The sequence below is a fragment of the Thunnus albacares genome, chromosome 14 (assembly GCF_914725855.1).
Source record: "Thunnus albacares chromosome 14, fThuAlb1.1, whole genome shotgun sequence".
In the NCBI taxonomy this organism is placed as follows: Eukaryota; Metazoa; Chordata; class Actinopteri; order Scombriformes; family Scombridae; genus Thunnus; species Thunnus albacares.
In genome coordinates this window covers 14,453,346-14,474,727 of record NC_058119.1, presented here as the reverse complement: position 1 = coordinate 14,474,727, position 21,382 = coordinate 14,453,346, and the positions used below count along the sequence as shown (strand labels likewise).

Sequence of the window (21,382 nt, the reverse complement as noted above, 5' to 3'; positions counted from 1 at the left end):
AGAAAACACATTAGTTCCCATATCATACAGAATATAAAGGACAAAATGGAAACTTCAGCCCCAGCCAGACTGCTCTAAACTCTCCTGATGATGCAATTAGAACAGATTTTTTAGGGTTGTTTTTTTGATTTGCAGTCTGTCTCATCCTGTCTCATCACTCTCTTCTTCAGCCAGACCTACATTTTTGAAACCTCTGTAGAGGACTTGCAGCTCCTTCTTGGTGAACTTAGTCTGCTCCTGCAGCTTGTCCATGCTTTCAGGGCGATGACACACTGTGGATAGCTCAAAGTCATCTTCCTCGCTGTCTGTGTGAGGGAGAGATGAGTGTTGGTTAGCATTTATCACCACTATACTCCTCCTAACCTCCAAGGCTGCCATGAGCTGGCCAACATATTTTAATGAAGACATTACACTCATATTGAGCTCATGATACACTATTAAGTCTTATGAGTAAATTGAAAAATATTCTATATGCACAAAACAATGTTAATCCATATTCTACTATTTCACTGATTCAAAACATGACGTAATGCACATTTCTTTAGATGATTGTGAGGTTTCTAAGTTGAGTAATTTGCACACATCTTACAGTACTCCATATCACAAAGCAGAACATTGTCAGTAAAGCATCTTTAAAATGTCTATTTGTCTTAACACTCAAGCTCAAGCAAAGCTCAAAAAACTGGAGAGAGCCCTACTGAGGAACTGAGAGAGTAGGTTTAATGAAAGTGGTCAAGAAGATACATTGAAAAGAGACACAATCACTAAAACACACCCCATTCTCATTCCAACTGTTTCTCCAGCCATAGATAGTGCTTTGACCTCTACAAACTACTACTTTGACCTCACTTTAATCTCTATCAGCCTGGTACCTCTGTCAGACACGCATACACACACACACACACACGTTCCAGTACCCAAGGGAACAACACGCTCTTCAAATCACAACATAGGAAAACAGATCTGACCCATTAGCTTCAATAACACCAGAGTGTGTTCGGTTTGTTGGGGTTGAGTGTGTTCCTGTGTGATTATGTAGGTTTATGTGTTCACTGAATGTTTCAGTGTCTGTCTGAATCTTCTTAATTCACTAAATAGGCTGGACACATGGGAGAATGTAGAGAAGAGAGTGAAGGAGCACTTGCTTTGACTGATTGAGGGGGCAGCCGAGGGCTTGCAGCACGGCAGCAGCTTGAGGAATCGCTGCTTTATGGTTTTTTTGCTTTGGCTGGTGGAAGGATTACCTGCAATCGCCAACCATAGCACAAAGGTTAGACACGCACACATACGCAAAACTGTGATTTAATTCTGTTTCACACACTCACACACATACATACATGCCTGCAAAAAAGAAAAAAACACATTCCATGCAACAGACAGGTGAAACAGACTGATTCATGCCATTTAGTCAAATTGGTAATTGCCTGCTGACCTGGCTTAGCAATGGGAGACCACGAGAACCACTTCAAAAAGTAGTTATTACAGCGCAACAGCAGCACAGCGTGACCCCTAGAAACACACATTTTCCCTAATCAGACTCGCTCTCATATCACAATGTTACATTCAACATACTGGATGAAATATTAGAAAGGCCGGCAGAGAGTATCCATTCAAAAAACGAGTCCTACATCAGTTTTTATTCACAATCGACTCTGTTTCACTTCAGAGTAGAGTCAGACAAATTATTAGTCAATTAGACAAAAACTCCAAGTCCACTTCAAATTGAACCCAACACACCATCAGTTCATCTCCAAGCAGCAAAGCCAACAAATTTCTTGATCCTTAATTTGGCATGTTGCAAAGATTGGAAATCTCTCAATATGAAAGGCAGATAGAGGAAGTAAAACACATACGCACACATGAACCCGCATACTTACTCGTGCCTCTTAGTTTCCATAGTAACAGGCCTCTCACCCCTTTCAGCAAGACCCCAGCAGTCTGAGGGATGAAAGCCATGATGGGGTGGAAACCAATACAACCACAGAACCTTCACTGACAATCTAGTCTCTGTGATGTGTCACCCTGTTGTCCTTCTATCCCATGGAGCCTCTGAGACTCTGGCCGGGGCTCTGGCGTCATTTGAAGCCGGAAGAGGGGGAGCACATCGGCCGATGGAAACAAGATTAATATGTCCAGCCGCCTAGCACAGGCCTAGCCCTCTGCCCCAGGGTCTGTGTAAGTACATTATCTTTTTCCATGGACCCAACCTGACCATGATACAGGGATGAACATTAAATACTTTGACCAACAGCCAAAGGTACAAAAAATGTCTGTATTTATTATCGGGTCTCAGATACTTGAGAGTCAGAGGACAAATTATGTAGTGACAGGCAATCCACATGACAAGTAACGTTTGTATGACCCTGATCCTTGTCATCGTTCACCTTTTCTTATCAAAGCCTTTACATCATAAATACGTCAAAGTAAATCTAAAAATATGTCTGATGGCAAAGTAATCTGAAAGTAATAATGCATTTTTGAGCAGTGGTGCAAAAAGTACTGAGATCATTTATATAAAGGCCTTGAAAATATATATTGTCGATCAGGTGACCAATGGGGTCCTTATGTACATGCTTAAGTTTTTCTGCTTAAGTTTTTGTAATTTCACATGACAGATTTCTGCATTTGTGTTTTAGTCCTTGCTTCTCTCATGGGTTTGAAGAGGGCAGGGCTCAGTTAGAAATGGTGATGTCATGTATTTCTGTGCACCAATTAGGATTAAGCAACATTAAATCAAAATGTGATTACAGTGGTGATGTTGCTAATCATTGTACATATACTGTATGCTGCCAGTCAATCAAATCTTATCAAACCTAGCTGAATTTTTGAAACTATTAAAATATTACCTAACAAGCATGTGCAGAGAGGGCAGGGGGCTGAGGGTGCCCGAGCACCTGCCCTTTTTCCCCTTGATGTCCAAAGTTCCCTTTTGTCAAGGCATATTTTATGTTTAGCTAGTCCATCACTTTATAGCCATTAGTTCAGACTGGTTTTCTACCGTTTCTGTCCCTACAGTTTCTGTTGTAGCTTCTAGGAGCGCTCGTTTTGTTTTCCGTTTGAACACTGTATCCCCGTATGAGACACAGAGACAGCTGTTCCTGGTAACAACCAGTGACCAACAAACCACCACCCACTCCTGCTATGCTGTTTTTAAAACAAACAAACCATCTGTGCTGAAGCTAGCAGGTAGACTGGACCTGCTTTCATGAGACAGACGAATTAAGACGAGTTCAGAGGATCATATAACACTAACTGACATGTGCGGCATCAAATAATAATTTGATTGACAAAAGACAAAGTAAGTAGCTAGCAAAACAGTGAAACTTAAGTTTTTTAAATTGGCATTAGTGTAGTTTAACCGTCCAGTTAATCCTGTGTTGATGCTTTACATTGCAGTAATGTTAATGTAGCTCGATAGTTTGGATAGCTTGACCGCTGATGCATTTCCACTGTGTGTTGTTTGTCCACAGTTACTATAATTAACACCATAAAAGTTAAAGTTCTGCTTCATGCTCACTCAGACTTTAAAAAGTAAATCTCATTACATTTTTAGAGACTGAGTCAAGGAATTAGGAGAGAGGAGACAGAAATGAGGAAGAATTGCAGAATGTAATGGTGTTGAAAGAAAAACAAGGAGAAAGTAAAGAAGGCACAGCCGATATTCAATTCAATTCAATATTCAAAGAAAAAGTTTAAGGAGGAAAGAGAAACACAGAAGCAGCCCAGTTGTCAGGAGATGGAGAGACATGAACAAATTCAAAGCAGGGAAACTGGTAAGAAACTTACACCTGTACCTAGATGAATTACTGTTCTGGTAAATATTTTTAAAGGCACAATCTGTTATCCACATGTGAACAAAAGGGCATCCCCACTAACAAAAGTCAAAGCACAAGATTGAAAACACCTATAAAAGGACTTACAGATCTTTTAATACAGGTACTAACACAACACAACTCTACTAACATGATGTTTTCTTAAGCTGTTAAAAGGTTGTTGACCTCAGTAACTGTACGTTAGGAAACAACTGAAAATGACACTTCCCAACTCAGTGGATGTTTCTTATTGTTTTAAACATTGAAGATGTGCTGACGAGAAGTAGCAGAAAAGTACTGAAAAGTATCACAATTCATTTTATTCTCATTTTTGTTTGGAGAAATGTAAATTAAAGAATCCTCCAAAGCTGAATCTTTATTCAGTGACATCTCCATTTTAGAACCATTAAAAATCCAACATCCAATAAGGTGTTTCAGCCAAAACACGTTCTGAAATACAGCAAATGGTGTCTAAGGATTTATAAATATTTTTCAACTGTGTTGCTTGGAGCCGTTAAATATAGATCTCAGAATGTTTTCTTACTTTTGCAGAAACAAAGATCTAAATTAAAATAAATTATGAAATGGCAGCCATGTGCTGCTTGCACCTAACTTGTGCTTTTTTTAAAGATAAGATTTTGTAGCTGTGTGGTTTTGTCTAACTGTCTCTTGCACTACTTTTGAACTCTGCCTCTCCACTATTTTTAGCCCTATTTTATAGTCTTTAAAGATTCTCCCCTTTCAATCCCAGTTGTTGTACGTCTTGTAGTTTTTTAAAATGTCTTTGTAATCATGGGATTTGAAGAGCTACATGTTTGTCACAATATCAAAAGCATATTCTTTGTTTAGAAACAATATGTGTATGATGAATGTCTTTAAAAGAGCAGCCTTTTCACCGCTCAGGAGTTTTTGTTTTTGAAAGCAAACTGTTTTATATGCCATTCAGTCAAACACAAAGTGAGTCCTTCAGATAAAAATACATGAAGCCTTGGGCCTTTCATTTACCCTTACAATAAAAAAACCTCTGTCCTCACAGTTCCTGATCTATACTGTGGCAATTATGGTTCTCAACTCTCAGTGTACCTCGTCCAGCCTGCAGAGAATGTTGCCTTTGGCTGTGTGATGTTTGATAGGTGCCAACAGGACACACACACACACACACACACACACACACACACACACACACACACACACACACACACACAAACACACAATAGAGAGAGAATCATAGTCCCCCTCTGATTTCATCAGGTGGGGGACAATGACATAGTACGATGTGGTTTGTTGTAAGATTCAATGTTACATTTTGTTTGAATATGGGTCGCTATAATTCAACAGGCTATGCTGTAAATTATGTTGGTGTATGGTCTTTTAAAATCTTGTTCCATGAGCCCCTTTTTAACTCAGAGCACCTGTCCATAAAGGTTTTAAATATTTGTAACTAAAAAGCAACAATTAAATTTATATTACAAAAAAAACTGAAGTTTGACTCAGATTTTTGGGGGCTTTAAGTGAAAGTAGCAGCACCAAAATATAAAAACACTCCCTTACATTTGTAATTCTTCCAAAGTAGAAGTCCTTAAGTATTAGGAGCACAATACAATTAATGTATGAAAAGCAAAAGCAAAAGTAAACATGAAGCAGCACAACATTATATTCATATTATTAGATTACTATTACCGATGCCTAACTGTGAATGTAACATTTTGATGTTGTCACTGACAGAGACATCGGTGAAGTGTTCTTAAAATTTGATGATCTACAATTCTTTGACATCTGGGCTGCTCCATCTGCTGAGGAAGATCATGTGATACATTCAAAAGCTCCAGAACAGCTACTAAATTAAACTTGAGGAGAGACTGTTTTGCCAACTAATCCTAACTACTTTTTATACTGTTGTAAGTTTAATTTACTGTACACTGTATATTAATTGGTTGTACGTATAACTACAGCTGTCAAGGCAAATTTACACTACGTACCTCTGAGATACAAAGAGAAGTGTAAAGTAGCAAACAAAAGTGTAAACACTACAGTCAAATTATTTACAGTACATAAATAAATCTACCTAATTATATGCCACCAGCACTTAAAATGCATCTATTGGCAAGTAATCATAGTGCATTTCTAAGTTTGTACAGTTTCTTCCCAACTCTGATTGTTGTTGTGTTAGAGATATGTCTTGTCTCTGGGTGCAAACAGACTAAACTGAATTCCCACTGATCGTTCTGAAAGCCTGGACAGAAATAAGTAAAACAAAACAAACAAACCTTCATGATTTGGGACACTGAGCTTGAAATACTTGTAAAGACAACAAAAGCAGAATCTACTGGAAACTGTCAGTGCTTAGATAGGCTTGTTTTAGGACTGAGACACCTTTTTCCATCTCCCTGTCTCACTGCGCTCTCTCCATCTCCTCTTTTTGTCTCCTCTGATTCTTTCTCTGTAATTTTTTCCTCTGCCAGTGATGAAATATATTGCTTGTTGTGCCCAGGCTGTCTTGGCCAAGTCTCTCTTGGAATAGAGATATTTGATCTCAGAGGGATTAACCTCATTTTAATACACACATGCACACAAGCACGTCTCTTTAAGGGCCCCTAGATTTGATAAAACATGCCCCAAATGTGAGGATCTATGCATCTATTTTTCTTTCCAGCTATCTAAGCACAGAAACCAGGCTGTGTTTGTCTTTTATCAACTAAAATACCTACTACGGAAGTTGTATCTAATATTAACAGAATGCTGTGGTCCTTTGTTCAAAACAAGTAGGTTACTGCGCTCCTTGCGCTATTGAAGTAACATGCAATACATTTGTTCTCCAGCCTTTGAAGTTCAAATTGTTTTTTTTTAGTGGCAATGACAATGAAAGCAGTAATTCTTTCATTTTGGCCAGAGTAGGCAGAAAACTGTCTATTCCTCATCAGACCGAAAAAAAAGCAGCTGTCTGTTCTTACTGTTGTGCAGCATTATGACACTCGTACCCATTGCGCCCTGTAGTGATTGTGCAATTAGTTCAATAGTTTCCCCCAGAGTACACTGACAGATCATCACAACTCCTCAGGAAATAAGAAAAACAGCTCTATTTTTAGCTTGGCAACACATTTTTTTTGGCAATATCCAATAACTTTTGAAGGAGCTTCATGATTCATAAACCCAAGAGATCTGTGGATTTTCTCAAGGAAAAGAGAAACCATGTAATCCCTCAACTAGAGTGAAGGCAGCAAACCTATTATAGAGCCACAATGATACACTGTTAATAGAGATATAGGTCAGTTGTGCAGATCCAACATTGGACCTTTCAGCTACTGTATCTGTAGTCCCTCCTGACACCTAGTGATGAGACAAGTAATACTGTAGTTTTAAAAAAGGCGCCGTATTCTCAAATACAATACACACTTTCTCATTCAAGTGAATAGGAAGGTGTGTTCAAACTTCTGACTGGTACTGTACGTATATGAGCCCAGAAATAGTATTTATAGATGTCCTGATGGTTCAGTTGGTTCTTCATGTAGCTGCCTGGGACATTTACCTAATGTAATTCATCTCTTCCCATTTAACTCTTAACTGCACTCCAGTTATTCAGTATTGCACTTTCATGAAGTTGGAGGACTTACGAGAGGCAGATTAAGAAAAGACTGCTCAAACATCATCCTAGACCAGTAATAAAGGCTTTCTGCTAGAACTTTATAGCCTTGGTGTGTCCTGGTGGCCAAGTGGTTGAGATGCATAACACATAACTGCAATGTCACTGGTTTGATTCCAGTTGGGTACCTTTGTTGCATGTTTTCCTCCCCCTTCATTTCCTGTGTTCATCTTCACTGTATATCACCTAAAGCCCAAGCTGAGCTAACCCTGATGACATCACTAGGGTTATCTTTGAAAAGCTCCTCCAGAGACACACACAGAAGATATTATACAAAAGTTTTCACAAGTTGAGCAGCACTTTACATGCCAAGTAAACTGTTTTACTATATATGTTTTAACATACAGCACTAATATGTGAGTTAGAAAGAGGTATGGACTCACTGTTCTTACTTTAGTATTTCAGTCCCTGACTCTCTCAGACACTACTGCACACACACATACACACACACACACACACACACACACACACACAGAGGATCATAAATACTTATGACAAAGCTGTGACAGCTACTTTGTTACATTTAACCTTAATAAACTCTGCAGAAAAGCACAAAAACATATGTAGACATCCATTTTCCAGCTGAGTCTTTTCCTCCTAACGTCCCCTCGCCATATTCATCATTTTGACTTCTTACTCTGCGCCTCTCTCTCTCTTGCTCTCTTACCGTTTCTCTTACCTGCCACTGAAAGGTCGATAAGCCCCAGAAAGTGCATCAGTTTGAGGGAGCTGCAGACCACCAGGAGGATGCCCACCGTCTGCAGCCCCTCCACCTCCCACTTGTCTTGAAAGAACAGATGCATCCTTTCCAAATTCCTCTCTCTGCTTCTGTCAACAAAAATCTATCTCTTGCCCCAGGGCAAGCACGTCCAACCCCCCTCAGCTCCAACCAGAAATACACCGTCTTCGTCTCTTTAGTCTTTCCTCTCAGTCTCCCTCTATATGCCGATATTCGGCCATCCTAACTCCGCACGGCACCCCGCCCAGTTTCTTCACCGAAGGTAGATTGTTATTCTCCTCGTTTCCTCATTGGGAATGGTAGGTGCGTGGGAGCAGGACTGTTTACTTGCTGCTCCACCCCCGCCGCCTCCAAGGCTGTCAAAGGTTGTTTAAGTTCCAGGTGAAGTTCGGACAATTCACAGTGTGTGTCCTGGCAGGTTGTTTTCTGACTGATATTCCAGCTGCTTCCAGACGCTCAAACTCTCTCTATTCTCTGTCTGTCCTCCCTCTCCTCCTCTCTCTTTGCCTTACCTTCGTCACTCTCCTCCCGCTGTGTCCCTCCCCATGTTTAATTGGGTCAGTGATGGAGTGATGGGAATGAGTGAAGGGATGAAAGAGGAGAAATGGAAGGAGAGAAAAGGATAGAGGAGTACTACTTGTAGGCATAGCCGCGGGAATATGATTTCTGTTGGGGGTGTGGGGTGCTGACTATTAACCCCGCCCCCCAACATTTTTTTTTTTTTTTTTTTTTTTGAGTTTATTAAATATCTCCAGTGATCCCCTCGCAGAGAGACGCTGGGCACATTTACGCACAGCACCGTAACTTCATTGATTATTTAAATCTTCAGACACGCTGACAGGCTCGGTCAGGATGTAATGGTAATTAATGTTCTGTGTTCTTCTACACATCCAAAAGGTGACACATACAGTCCAGGTTCATACAGTGAAATTATTTGGAGTAAAGCAGCCATCCTCCTGATAAATCCTGAGCTCCATCAGAGCTGTCTAAAACAATTTATTTCAGAAGCTAAAAGTTTAATTCTGTTTCCCCTGGAGAGTTTGCTCTGTCCTGTCAAGTTTATAACTACAGTTTTTAGTTTTGCTGTGACATTACTGTTCACATGGTAATGTTTACAATTACTGAAAGCAGCCTCTGTAATCTGTTAAGTAAACTGTTAAAGAAAACACTCATACATCAGTACAATACACAATAAAGAAATCACCTGGAAAGCCTGCACTGCTCAATATAATTTAAAAAGCAATATAGCCTACAGGGACTGGTAGAGTGGAGTGTAATGTCCACAATAAGCAGCTGCATCGCGTTCCAGCTCTGTTGGGCACGCCTGGTTCTTTTCCCCACTCCACTGTTTTTACGCCAGGGTCTATTTTTGCTGGACCGGCTTGCACATGACAGAAAAAAATAAATTATTACAACAACACAAATGGGCCTATAGGTTGCCAGCCACCTGGTGGCGGGGGTGCTGCACCCCCAGTTCCCATAGCTACCGTAAAGAGGGGAAACAGAGAGGGGGGAAATACAAAAGATAGATGAGAGGAATGAATTGGGAGATGAGATAGTACAAGAAACGAGGAAAGGAGGGGCAAAATGGAATGGTTAAAGGAGGATCTAACAGGGACAAGGAGACAGGAAGAGTCGAATCCAAAAACAAATGATCGAAAAGAAGTAGCAAGGCAGAAAATGAAGGACAAAATTAGGAGAGAGGAGAAGGGAGGGAAGAACAGAGAGGCAAGGCATCTGACCCAGAGGCTACTGTGGACAAACTCACAGATGTGGCATTCTCCCCTGAGTGTAAAGTCAACACACATGCACACACGAACACACAGCCTGGAGGTGAAATCTGGCTATAACATGTATTGCATATGTAATCCAGTGCAGCAGGGAGTATTTCAGTTGGGATGAGATAGATTGATGTCACATCTGTCACACTGACATTCTACCACAGACAGACAGACAGATTCTCTAAAGAGTTTCAGCTGAAAAACTAAAAATTACTACATTGACTAGATGATGATGCATTTTGGTTGACTTGTAAGGTTGTTTTTTTGTTAAAAGGCCTTTAACCTTTTAACAAAGTGTAGCAGGAAACAAAGATGACCTTTTGAGCCCTTTTGGGATTTGATGATGGAAATAACCATTCTAAATAGGAGTAGCGATGCACCAATCTGATACACCAGATCCGTATCAGACCTGATCCTGACCTTATTAAGGTATCGACCAGATGTGACCAGTTCATATTAAATACAGTTTATTTGCCAACGCTATTATATAACAGTGTTTCTGCTGTCAGTTAGTCAGTGGCAGTGGGTGACTAACTCACTTCTAAGTGCCTCATCATCCTTGGCTTCATGTTACCTTACATACAGTAAAGTACATCCAGTGAGGTATACACACAGAAAATTTAGAAAAACAGGACCCTGGTAACAGATCAGTACTTGGTATGAGCAGATACACACTGAGTTGAGGTATCAAAATCAGTGTTGAGAGAGAAAAAGTTGGATTTGTGCATCCCTAAACAGAAGGTGGACTTCAATAAACATGGAAAGTGACCCCACTTAGCTTCATTGTCCACTCCATGTTCAATTGCACTCCCTGTTTTTAAAGCAGAAAGAGGATGGAACATGAAGAGGGGAGAGACAATGTTTAGTCCGCGGCTAAATTCACTTTAAAAGCTTCATTTTGTAAAGATTGTATACTGTTTTGTTTCTGATTCTTCATGCCTGTGAGCAGGTTGGCTCCACGCCATGCAGAAAGAAACCAGGAGATGGAGAGGAGGGTAAAAGGGAAGTTGGGGGAGACAAAGAGGTCTGTGGAGGACTTGATCTGTTTACAGAAAGAAACCAGGAGATGGAGGGGAGAGTAAACGATAAACTGGGGGAGACAGAGAGGTCTGTGGAGGGCTTGATCTGTCCGTCGTGTGATTAATGATTCTTTGAGTCAAAATAAGACCTGCAGCTATACTGTAGCTGCTGTACCTTGGAGAGCATAAGTCTTCAAGCAGCCTTGTGAGACTAAACAACCTACACTTACTCTGAGGCAGACTTATGCTCTGTGGCAGACAAAATGGCAACAAGAAATAATTTTGCGGTCACAGACAGAAACTGCTTCCAACACAGTAAAAGAGACCTTTTAGGGAATGGCACTAATGGCAACTAAGAATCAGACATTAATACAGTAAAGAGAGAGTAAAAGAGAACATATTTAATAAAAATGGCCATTAAATGTAAAATACTTCACAGCTGGCCACTTATAGAGATTTCTAATCTACATAAAGCATTAAATTACCCTATACTCTGCATACATTTATGGGTATGATTAATTAATCGGGCTGCATACATTCCTAAATAAAGTGACATATTCAGGCCAGTAAATTCTCAAACACAGTCTGCAGTCGGAGAGTCAAATCAAGGATGAAAGTGTGAGAGATTAAGGCTGGTCGCACCTAACCGTCATTATCTCTTACGTAAAGCTGGAGGATATCTGTCATATACTGAGACAGAAATGTAAGATCAATATATTGCAAATAAACAAAAGACTCTCCTCTTTAACTTTGTTTCTTTCCTAAAACTTTGCTCAGACATGACGTGTCTGTCATTCCAAGAATATTGTAAGGCACTGACCTTTGAACTTCCTACTGTTGTTGTGGTTGCTTTCTATTAATGGTATCATAAATTTCAGCTTGATTCATTGATGCACTGATTGTAATCATGTGTACATTTGTTGTCTAGACGTCGAGGTAACAACTGCATTAAATTTGGTTGAAAAGTTGAAGTTTTGCCTTCTAGTAGATATATTTCGACATGTATTAAGGAGCTGCTCCACATTTAACTATGGTCATGCCATTGAAAAAAAATTACGTAATCTAGTTGTCGGAAAGATATTCACTTTTAAAGCAGATTAAAGGAATAGTTTAACATTTTTTTCAGTTATTTTTTTCAAGGGAGTTTTGGTGAGAGCCAAGCTCTCATTTTCATTCTGGGAATTGCACTTTTTTGCTTTCTGACTGAGCACCTGGTTAGCTTAGCTTAGCATAAAGACTAGAAACAGGGGGAAACAGCTAGCCTGTCTCTGTATGAAGGTAACAGACAAACAACAACTCTAAAAGGTCACATGTTAAACTAAACACATTATATCTTGTTTGTTTAATCCCCACAAAGTATAAAAATGACAAGTTATGGTTTTATGGTGGGTTATTGTACCAGATTTTTTGGCCTGGCTTGGTGACTTCCCTGGAGCTCTATGCAAAAAGACTCAGGGTATGGTCTATTTTACTCTTTATGCTAAGCTAAACTAGCCAGTTGCTGGCTCCAGCTTCATATTGAATGGATGAAAATAAATGTGGTAATAGCTGTAGTGGATCTCATCTAACTCTCGGCAGCAGAAAAAGCAAATAAACGTATTTCCCAAAATGTTTAACTATTCCTTCAAGTGTCTACACATTTTTTGACCTGCAAATCACAAGATCAATGCCACCGGAAGCTTCTCTTAATCTGGCAAATAATGAAAAAACATCCCTAACTGCAAACATGCACACATAGCACCCCTTTACTGTTCACCTCAGTGTTACTCAGAAATGCAATTTGTGCAGTCCATTTCCAGCAGCTTGGAATTTGTGAGAGTGTGTGATATAATTAGCAGACCAGTGATGAGTGTACAAAACATCTTCCATTCCAAGTTCCTTAGATAGGCTTCCTCTTTCCCACTGACCTCAACTCATGACTTCAAAAGCTCTTGTAAGAGCAGTGAGATTCCTTCAGGGGGGAAAAAAATTACAGATGAACTACAAGAGTTAATTTTAGCCTAACCAGTTTACTAACAGTATACAAGACATCTGTGATCTAATGATGGACATTCACCTGCCTCAGTGATAATCTACAGTAGATGTTGACCCCCTAACACACACCCTCACACACGCACCCACATACTCAGATTGTAATAAAATGTTAGGTTAATCAGTCTTAGTTGATTAGTCTCTGTGAGGCATATTTTGCCTGAAGCCAGACACGGCGAGTAATTGAAATACCTCCATATTTAGACGTCTACCTGGGCAATTATTCCTCTCAAAACTGATTAAAATGTCTAAGAGAGAGAGAGAGGGGGGAAAGTGTGTGTCTGTGTGTGTTATTATCTGCATGTGTGTGTGAATGCGTGCGGTGAAGGAGACACAGAGGAGGTCATTGACAAATGGTGCTCAAAATTGGCTAGTGTGTTTCCAATTAGATAAGCGAAAGAAGAGATCCATTTGCATAGATCATTAGCTTTTGAGGATATTTTTAATACCACGATGTGGTACAAAAACAGATTCATTCTACTGAGTCCTTTGAGCATAAACTACAGAGAGCGGCTAATGAACAGTTTTCTTTAGAAAGCGCACACAGGTCAGTCAATCCGATGAGACAGAAGACAGAGGGTTTTCTCTTTAGAGGAAACAAGAAGTAATGGATTATTTCTGTGTGTGTGTTTACTGCATCTATACTGAAATGACAGTAAAGAGATATATTTATTATTAGTTTTTCTGGAACATGATTGGTATATATGGCCATATCTCTAATTTAAATAACTGTTTATGTTATAGTTGATATAGAAGAACTTAATATATAAGAGGTTTGTAATGTATTAAAAGAACAAAAATAACAACAAACAAAAAAAAAATCATGCAGTTGCAGCCCTAAAACAAACTAAATAGCACTGTTAAATTGTTGAGTCCTGAGGGCACATGTTCGGAAACCTCTGACCTTTCCAACTGCATATTGCAGCAATTAGCTTTTACACCTGAAGAGGGCAGTGCGAGGTAAGACATTTGATTAGCTGTAACACTGTATTCATAGTCCTGCTCACCTCTAGCTATTCTCTGTTTCTCTTTGTTATTGTCCTTCATTTAAATTCCGCACCAGAGACCAGACTAACAGTGGGAGGGTAATGAAAGATCACAAGCCATTAGCAATTACCAAATGCATCACGCACACATTCACACAACGCTGCAAGGAACAGAAACACTAACGTTTGCTATGTGATTGCTATATGTTTCACATCAAAACTACAGAAGACAAAACTGCTTTAAAAGCTGTTATACTTTGAACCTTCCTGTCTGGCCATCAGCTGCATTTATGCTTTTTAAAATGCATCCAGTGTTTTTGAGTGGTGTAAAGTGGTCAATGTAAATTGGGTTTGCATCACTCACAACAATCTTCTAAACTTATTTGCTATCAAATCATAAACACTCTGCTCTGCTGTCTCCTGCCTGGAGCTAAATCAGGTAAACATCCTGAATAGGTCGATACTACAGAAAAAGAAAAAAACAAAAAAAAACTTTCTAGTACCTAATACAGGGTTCAAATCTCAGCTCCCTAAAGGTTCAGTTCCAGTTGCTGAAAGATTTGCTTCTAAAAAGACCATTGCAACAAATCTTAAGGGAAAATTACTGTCACAGCAACTCTATTACAGAGCAAAGTAACAATTTTCAGCCACACAACACATTACTATGTTGGAGCAAAAGACAGTGAAACATTGAACTAAACTCAGTTTGAACCAAAAGTCAACCAGCAGGCGGTAGTCTACAGAAGAGTTCCCAGTAGTCTCCCAAACATTTATTGGAATCCAGCCATGAATGAAGATTAAATTGGCAGTTAAATCAATGGCACAATGACAGCAGCCTATAGCCTCCCTTTGTTATTGTAAAACGTGGTGATAATAGCTACTCTGTCTCTATGTCTGCCCAACATAAATGTTTTATCCTGGTGAATCCCGCTACAAGGCTTGTGTGCCCTTGTTAAATGGTTAGTTCAGATTTTTTTAAGCGGGTTTGTATGACATACTTATCCATAGTCAGTGTATTATCCACAGTAGATTTGGGCCGGCATGCTCCCAGTTTGGAGAAGCAGGCCAGAGTACTGGCACGGAAGCTACAGTACGCAACTGTAGGCAGCAGCACAATGTATTTTAGACATCTAAAAAAGGCACACTTAAAAAAATCACTATCAGTTTAAATGTACGCTATATTTAGAATATTATCACCTCTTTACCTTGCCGTCAGACAGCCCTTTCCTTTGGCACTATATTTTCTCACTTCCGTATTCCTACGCATGCTGTGCACTGTATTACGCTGCAGGTCAGCTCCTCGACCCAAACAGCTGATCTAAAAAATATGAAAACTTAATAAAATAACATATTAACAGTCCTGCAGCTTTTGCTCTGGCTAAAAATCTCTGCCATCCATTGGTACGAAATGCATTCTGGGATACTTGGCTGTCCCAAGCTTCTGCTGACTTCAGCTGACCAATGGTGTAACTTCATCAATCGGTGAGTGACTCAGTGATGGACAGACATTTGAGTATATAGGGCTGGCCCCACTGTTGTGGTCCAGCCAAAAATCCGAACTAACCCCGTACGTGTGCAAGAGAGATTGTAAAGAATAAGAGAAAAAGATGTGAGAACAGATAGAGTAATTGGGTTAATAAGCAGCAGAAAGCCAGAAATTAAACTGTACTTTTCTCATGTTTTCATTCAGCATTTTGAGTGGGTGACTGGGGACCTTTTTGGGAAAGAAAACTGGGAGAAGTTTACTTATTAGTCAATTAATTTCAGGATGAATTTAGAAAGCTTCCTCAACCCACTAGGTCCACAAAGTTACAGTGTGCACATATGTTACATTTTGACCACTGATGCTTAAAAAACTTTAGACCATCCTTATTTTAAAACATAAAAATGACAGTTGTGTGAACAGCAGAGCTATCTAATTAGCTACAGTAAATCAACATTACCTAGCAACCATGACCAATGAGGACAGTGAACCAGCAAATTCTCCCATAGGCGGCACAGCAATGAACAAACAAGGATAAACTGCTACCTCAAAACTGAGAAAAAAGTAAGGGTACCATTAAAGGATGGGTTCACAATTTTTCAAGTCTGTCCTAAAACAATAGTCAGGTGCCCAAAACGAATATTGAAGCATGTTTTTTCTTGCTGTGATCATTCCTCCTGTTCATACTGGTCATTAAGAGATCCCTTCATAATGCACTTTCAATATAAGCGATGAGGGACGCAATCCACAAGCCTCCTCCTGTGCAAAAATGTATTTCAAAGTTTACTTGAAGCTAATATGAAGATTCAGTCATCCAATTTAGTCAAATCAAAGCAATATCTTTCAAAGTTAGTCTTTTTAGTGTCAAATTCCCTCTTTTCATCACTATCCTTCCACCCCAGCTGTCTGGGGAAACACAAAGACGAACAGATCTACTAAAAGACTAAATGTGGAGGATATTCACTTTATTTGAATAACTCACAGAATGCTGAGGCCTGATATTATCTTCAGATGAACTTTTGAATATATTTTTGCTCAAAACGAGGACTGTGGATTTTGCAGAATAGTTTAGGAAATATCATAATGCCTGCAAATTCCCGAAGCAACTTACTGCAACATGTAAAGTTTCCAGAACATTTACAGATTGAGCTGCGTATCGGAAAAGGTCTTCAGACACGAGGCTAAGCTGTGTTAATGCAAATCTCCCAAACGCAAATGTTAGTGAGGGATATTTTCAAGGACAGGTCTGCATTTGTGTGTGTGTGTGTGTGTGTACGTGTGTGTGTGTGTGTGAATTTGTTAGTTTATTCTCAATGTTATCATCTTTCTGCAGACGCGTGTCAGAAGAAGAGGAGCGGAACGTCAACAACTTCTGTTCTTTTATCCACAGAGCACCTGCCGTACAATACAGTCTCTCATCCACATAACAAACCCACACACACACATACACACATGACTACCATTATCCAATAGAGGTAACGAGAGCTGAAGGAAAAAAAAAAAAAGACAGACAGCGACAAAGGAGGGAGAGAGACAAATAGCGAAAGAGAGAGAAGCATGGAGAGGATAGAGAGGAGTTGTGTATTAAATATCCCCTGTCTGATCCTCCTGTGTCCCAGGCTCTCATCTTCTAGCTGGCTCGCCATCAGAGGGGCAAACAGAGAAAGAGCCTCAGACAAGGACAACCAGGACAGTCTCCTCCACGCGCACTGCGGTTTTATTACCGTTTATAAAGCTTGCCACAACCAGGATACTTGTTCAAATCACTGATAGAAGCTACAGCATCTGTATACCTGCCCTTGTTTCAACTTTCCCCAACAGAGTACAATTATGATCACTCTTTTCAAAAAATCAGAAGGCACAGATGACATTTTTAATCTGTTTTCAGGTCGCAGCTCCACTACAGGTGACACATACACACACACATTCGCTGCATTTTCCATTAGCTTGCTTATCCATTCAAGGGCAATTACAATGAGGACAGATGGACGTGGCTCTATGAGAGTGTGTGTGTGTGTGTGTGCTTGGACACAAATGGATCCTCTGCTGACCGCTAAGCAATTTACCTGCACTTATCCCTCTGCCTCATACCATCTCATTCCCTCACACACACACACACACACATACACCTCTCAGTGCTGATCATAGCCAAATACCCTCTTAAGCAGAAAAAAATGATTTGCTGAGCCTGATTGTATACAGCAAAGAGATATTTTTCCATGATGGAGCTAAAAGTTATAGCTATAATGTCCACCAAAGACACTTCCATTACTTCCACACTGTTATCAACATGACAGCCAATGTTGTCACACACACACACACACACACACACACCTCATCATTCGCTTATGATACAGGCATCACAGAACTAAGTACACTGCATATTTTGTACTCAAGATACTTTGAGCCCTTATCAATGACAATCCATCATTATATTATGCTGAAATATACTTGTATACTATACTGTGCTGATAGTTTTACCCCATACATTATTATGGTGCAATGAAAAACAGCATTGCATTCACAAACTAATTTCTGATTATATTTCTCATGACTGCATGATTCCAGCTGATTTGACTGTATTAATCAACAAAAACTCTTTAGCAAATCTATTTTGGTTCCCCACAATTTATTTCTCTTTAAAACATTGGATTTAGCATGAGAGTCCTGCGGAAAAAAACCATGTATCTCCAAAATGTTATGAGCAAAGAAAAACAATCCTGTTTTCAATTTTCTGACATGTATTTTTCAGATCATTCAGTGGGTTTATTTAACATAAAAAGGAGAATTTTATCAAAGAAAAGTAATACTTAATTCTTCAGTTTGCCTAAAAAATCTAAAATCTAAATCATCATAAATGTAATTATTCTTTTGTTAAAATCTGTCTTAAAGAGAAACTGCAGGCAGACAAGTTGAAGAATGATTTTTAAACTTTGAGGCAAGCGAAACAGTATATTTACAGAATATGTGTGAAGCAAGTTACCACAGCTCATCAGCCGTTTCATTCATGCTTCACATTCATTGGCTTATTTTCCTGCTTTTCGACTACCAGATGACTAGTGATGTTGAGTCCCATTCATGCAGAGGTACTGAATCCAGGTCCCTGGACTCCTTTTTGGGTCCTTCAAAGCACCTTGAACAAAATGAGTTTGACCTTGTTTCTTAACCATCAAACAGAGGGAGCAAAGTAAAGCATCACTTTGGAAAATAAAGGATTAGATCCTGGAGACTGGTATGACCTCATCACACTATTAAATCAGGTATGAGTTGATATGAGGACAAGAAGAGACATTATGATATCAGAAGGTCTTTCAGAAGTGATGAAGCAGCACTGGAACATGTCCCTGACATCCAAGACTAGTGCCAACTCAATTTATTCCAAAATCAAAGGCTAAGAGAGACCACAGTGGATGTGGCAAGATGCCACAACTTTCATGCTGGAAGTGAGTAACCAGGAATGCCACGCCACACTGCAGCACAGAGTACAGTAGATAAGAAAGATATAGACACTGACAGACAGAATGAAAATAAAAATCAGTGGCATGAACAGGTGGGAGTGTTAACATTCCAGTAGCTGAGATTTATTTGTCTAAAGTCTGAAATTTTATCCAGAGAATTCAAGCTGAAGGTGACCTTGGAAATGGTAATTTGAAAAAAACTGACTTTTTCAGAACATCTCTGGCCACAAGATGCAACTGAAAGCTCTGAAAAATGTCTAGTATGTGGACCTTGTGCTATTTTTGTTTTTTGTTAATCTGTGCAGGGAATATTTTAAGAACAAGAGTGAGGTAGAAGAAATCGCTGTGTTGTTAGAAACTCTCTTTCTTCAGGCACAACGCCATCCAGCTCAAGCCAGAATATCCCATCGTACAACTCTTCAATTTCCACCTCATAAACTTTCAAAGAACACACTCCAGCCATTAGCCATGAGCTTTAAATCTATCAGCGCCTTATAAACTTTCAGACCAGAGTGAGCCTCACACACACTGGATGCATCCTCCTCACACACATCCTGTTTGCTTTTTTTCTACCTTCTTTAACTTTCTCTTGAGAGCACAAAATATGTGCATGCAGTGTGTGTGTGTGTGTGTGTGTGTTTAATCAGCGCAGGGTCAGCAACACTGCTCATTAAAGTAATGGGAGTCTCACAGTCTCTTTATTTTACTTGTCTCGCTCTGTCTCACCAGAAAATGACTTAGTATAAGTCTGGCAAGATGAGTCTGGCAACGAGGGAGGACCGGGGGACATTTTAACCACGATTAATTTTTTATCTGTTTTTTTCCTTTTCCTAAACTGACCTTCAATTGGTGGAAAGTCATCTTTGTAGACACATATAAACATATCTCAAGACTGTTCCTGCAGCTTTTCTCTTTTTTGCCAAAGCGAAGTGAAACAGTTCTGTAAAAGTACATGTAACCAGTGACCATACTAACTGCAGTCAAGTCAACTCACGTCAGCAGATCAATATCCTGAAGACAGAAGTAAATGAAAGACACATGGCCACGCAAGGAGCCGACACAAGCCTCCACTATTATAGTGGAAAGGTCAAGCAGAATGAAAGAATCTATTTCTAATAGAGGACTGATGCTGATTTTGCAAGGGAAGGAGTATGGAGGGAGACAGATTACTAATGAGTATGAATGAGGGAGTGTCAGCTGTACGGGGGAACACATGGCTGAAATTAATAAACAGATCAATTGACTAATCACATTATGGTCTCAGCAGTACATTGTAAATATTTTTCATATGAGCATAGCAGACATACTCATGGAGTCATGTGGGCACCAAGTGTATATCACATGCCCATATATGGAGTATGCATTGGTTCAAGCCTTCCAGTGAGCACTCTTTATGATTCTGCAGATAGAGTAATATAGTCCTTCTGCCATCTGGACTCGGTTCGTCCATTAAAGAGAAAATTCATTAGCTTAAGTACTAACATGGGAGTTGGCACACACACAAAGCTGCCATTTTCCATAAAGAATGGTCAAAAAATGCCGAAGACTGATGCTCAGAGTGTAATGGGAGAATAAATGGAGACTCCAGTGTGTGTGTTTGTTTGTTTGTGTGCATGCATGTGTATGCAGAACTCTGTAGCAAGTTAAGACAATAAAGTTACCAAGGGGAACTTTTTTTTTTTTTGAGATGACAGAGCTGTTGGCACACCTTGACGACTGGGTGCAGTCCAACAGGTAAATAAGGGATGGAAAGTGGGGAGGAGGGAGGCATCGAGATATGACAGGCCAAACAAGGCATCGGTGCACATTGACAACTCCTGGGAGTGAGCCAGAACAGGACAAGGACCTTCTCAATCAACCCGTCATTTACAGGCATTGTTTGAAATGTTGTAAATGTAAATCTGAAATATGTTTCCCTTTATAAACTGACATCTGTGAATCGACAATCTGAGTATATGGTCGACCAATTTACCATAAATCAATGAGGGCTTCTATCAAGTTCTGTCTCTTTTACATAAAGTACGATCATTTAGTGAAAGACTTTTGAACTGAAGTTGTTGTCTAATCACATCAGGCCAACCCAACCACAATACATCTTGACCTATGATGTGCAGAGAAGAAAATGAGCCATATTTTCTCTCTTGATATAATGCCATACTAAGGCTATAGGTTAATGAGAGTATTGAGAGTAAGGCTGACATTCCCTCAGTGAGTGAGTGCCTCTATACAGCACTCAGACCCACTCTGTCCATAGTGTTATCGATTAAAGGGTAAAAGCACACACCCCAGAGGCAGGGGGAGGCCTCACAAACAGCTAAAGTTACTCAGAGAGAGAGAGAGGGAGAGGGAGTGTGTGTGTGTGTGTGTGTGTGTGTGTGTGTGTGTGTGTGTGTGTGTGTGTGTGTGTGTGTGTGTGACAGAGAGAGAGAGAGA

At 39.7% G+C, this 21,382-nt stretch overlaps 1 protein-coding gene across 1 annotated transcript in view; it reads right to left on the bottom strand.

Moving 5' to 3' along the window:
• LOC122996717 (Kv channel-interacting protein 2-like) overlaps positions 1-21,382 on the bottom strand; it is a 108,737-nt gene that overhangs the window by 3,980 nt on the left and 83,375 nt on the right. Inside the window, exons 2-3 of the mRNA XM_044372317.1 lie at positions 1,146-1,244; positions 181-305 (exon numbers count right to left, since the gene is read on the bottom strand). Of these exons, the coding sequence (XP_044228252.1) occupies positions 181-305; positions 1,146-1,244 (224 nt within the window). The remainder of the gene's footprint in view (positions 1-180; positions 306-1,145; positions 1,245-21,382) is intronic.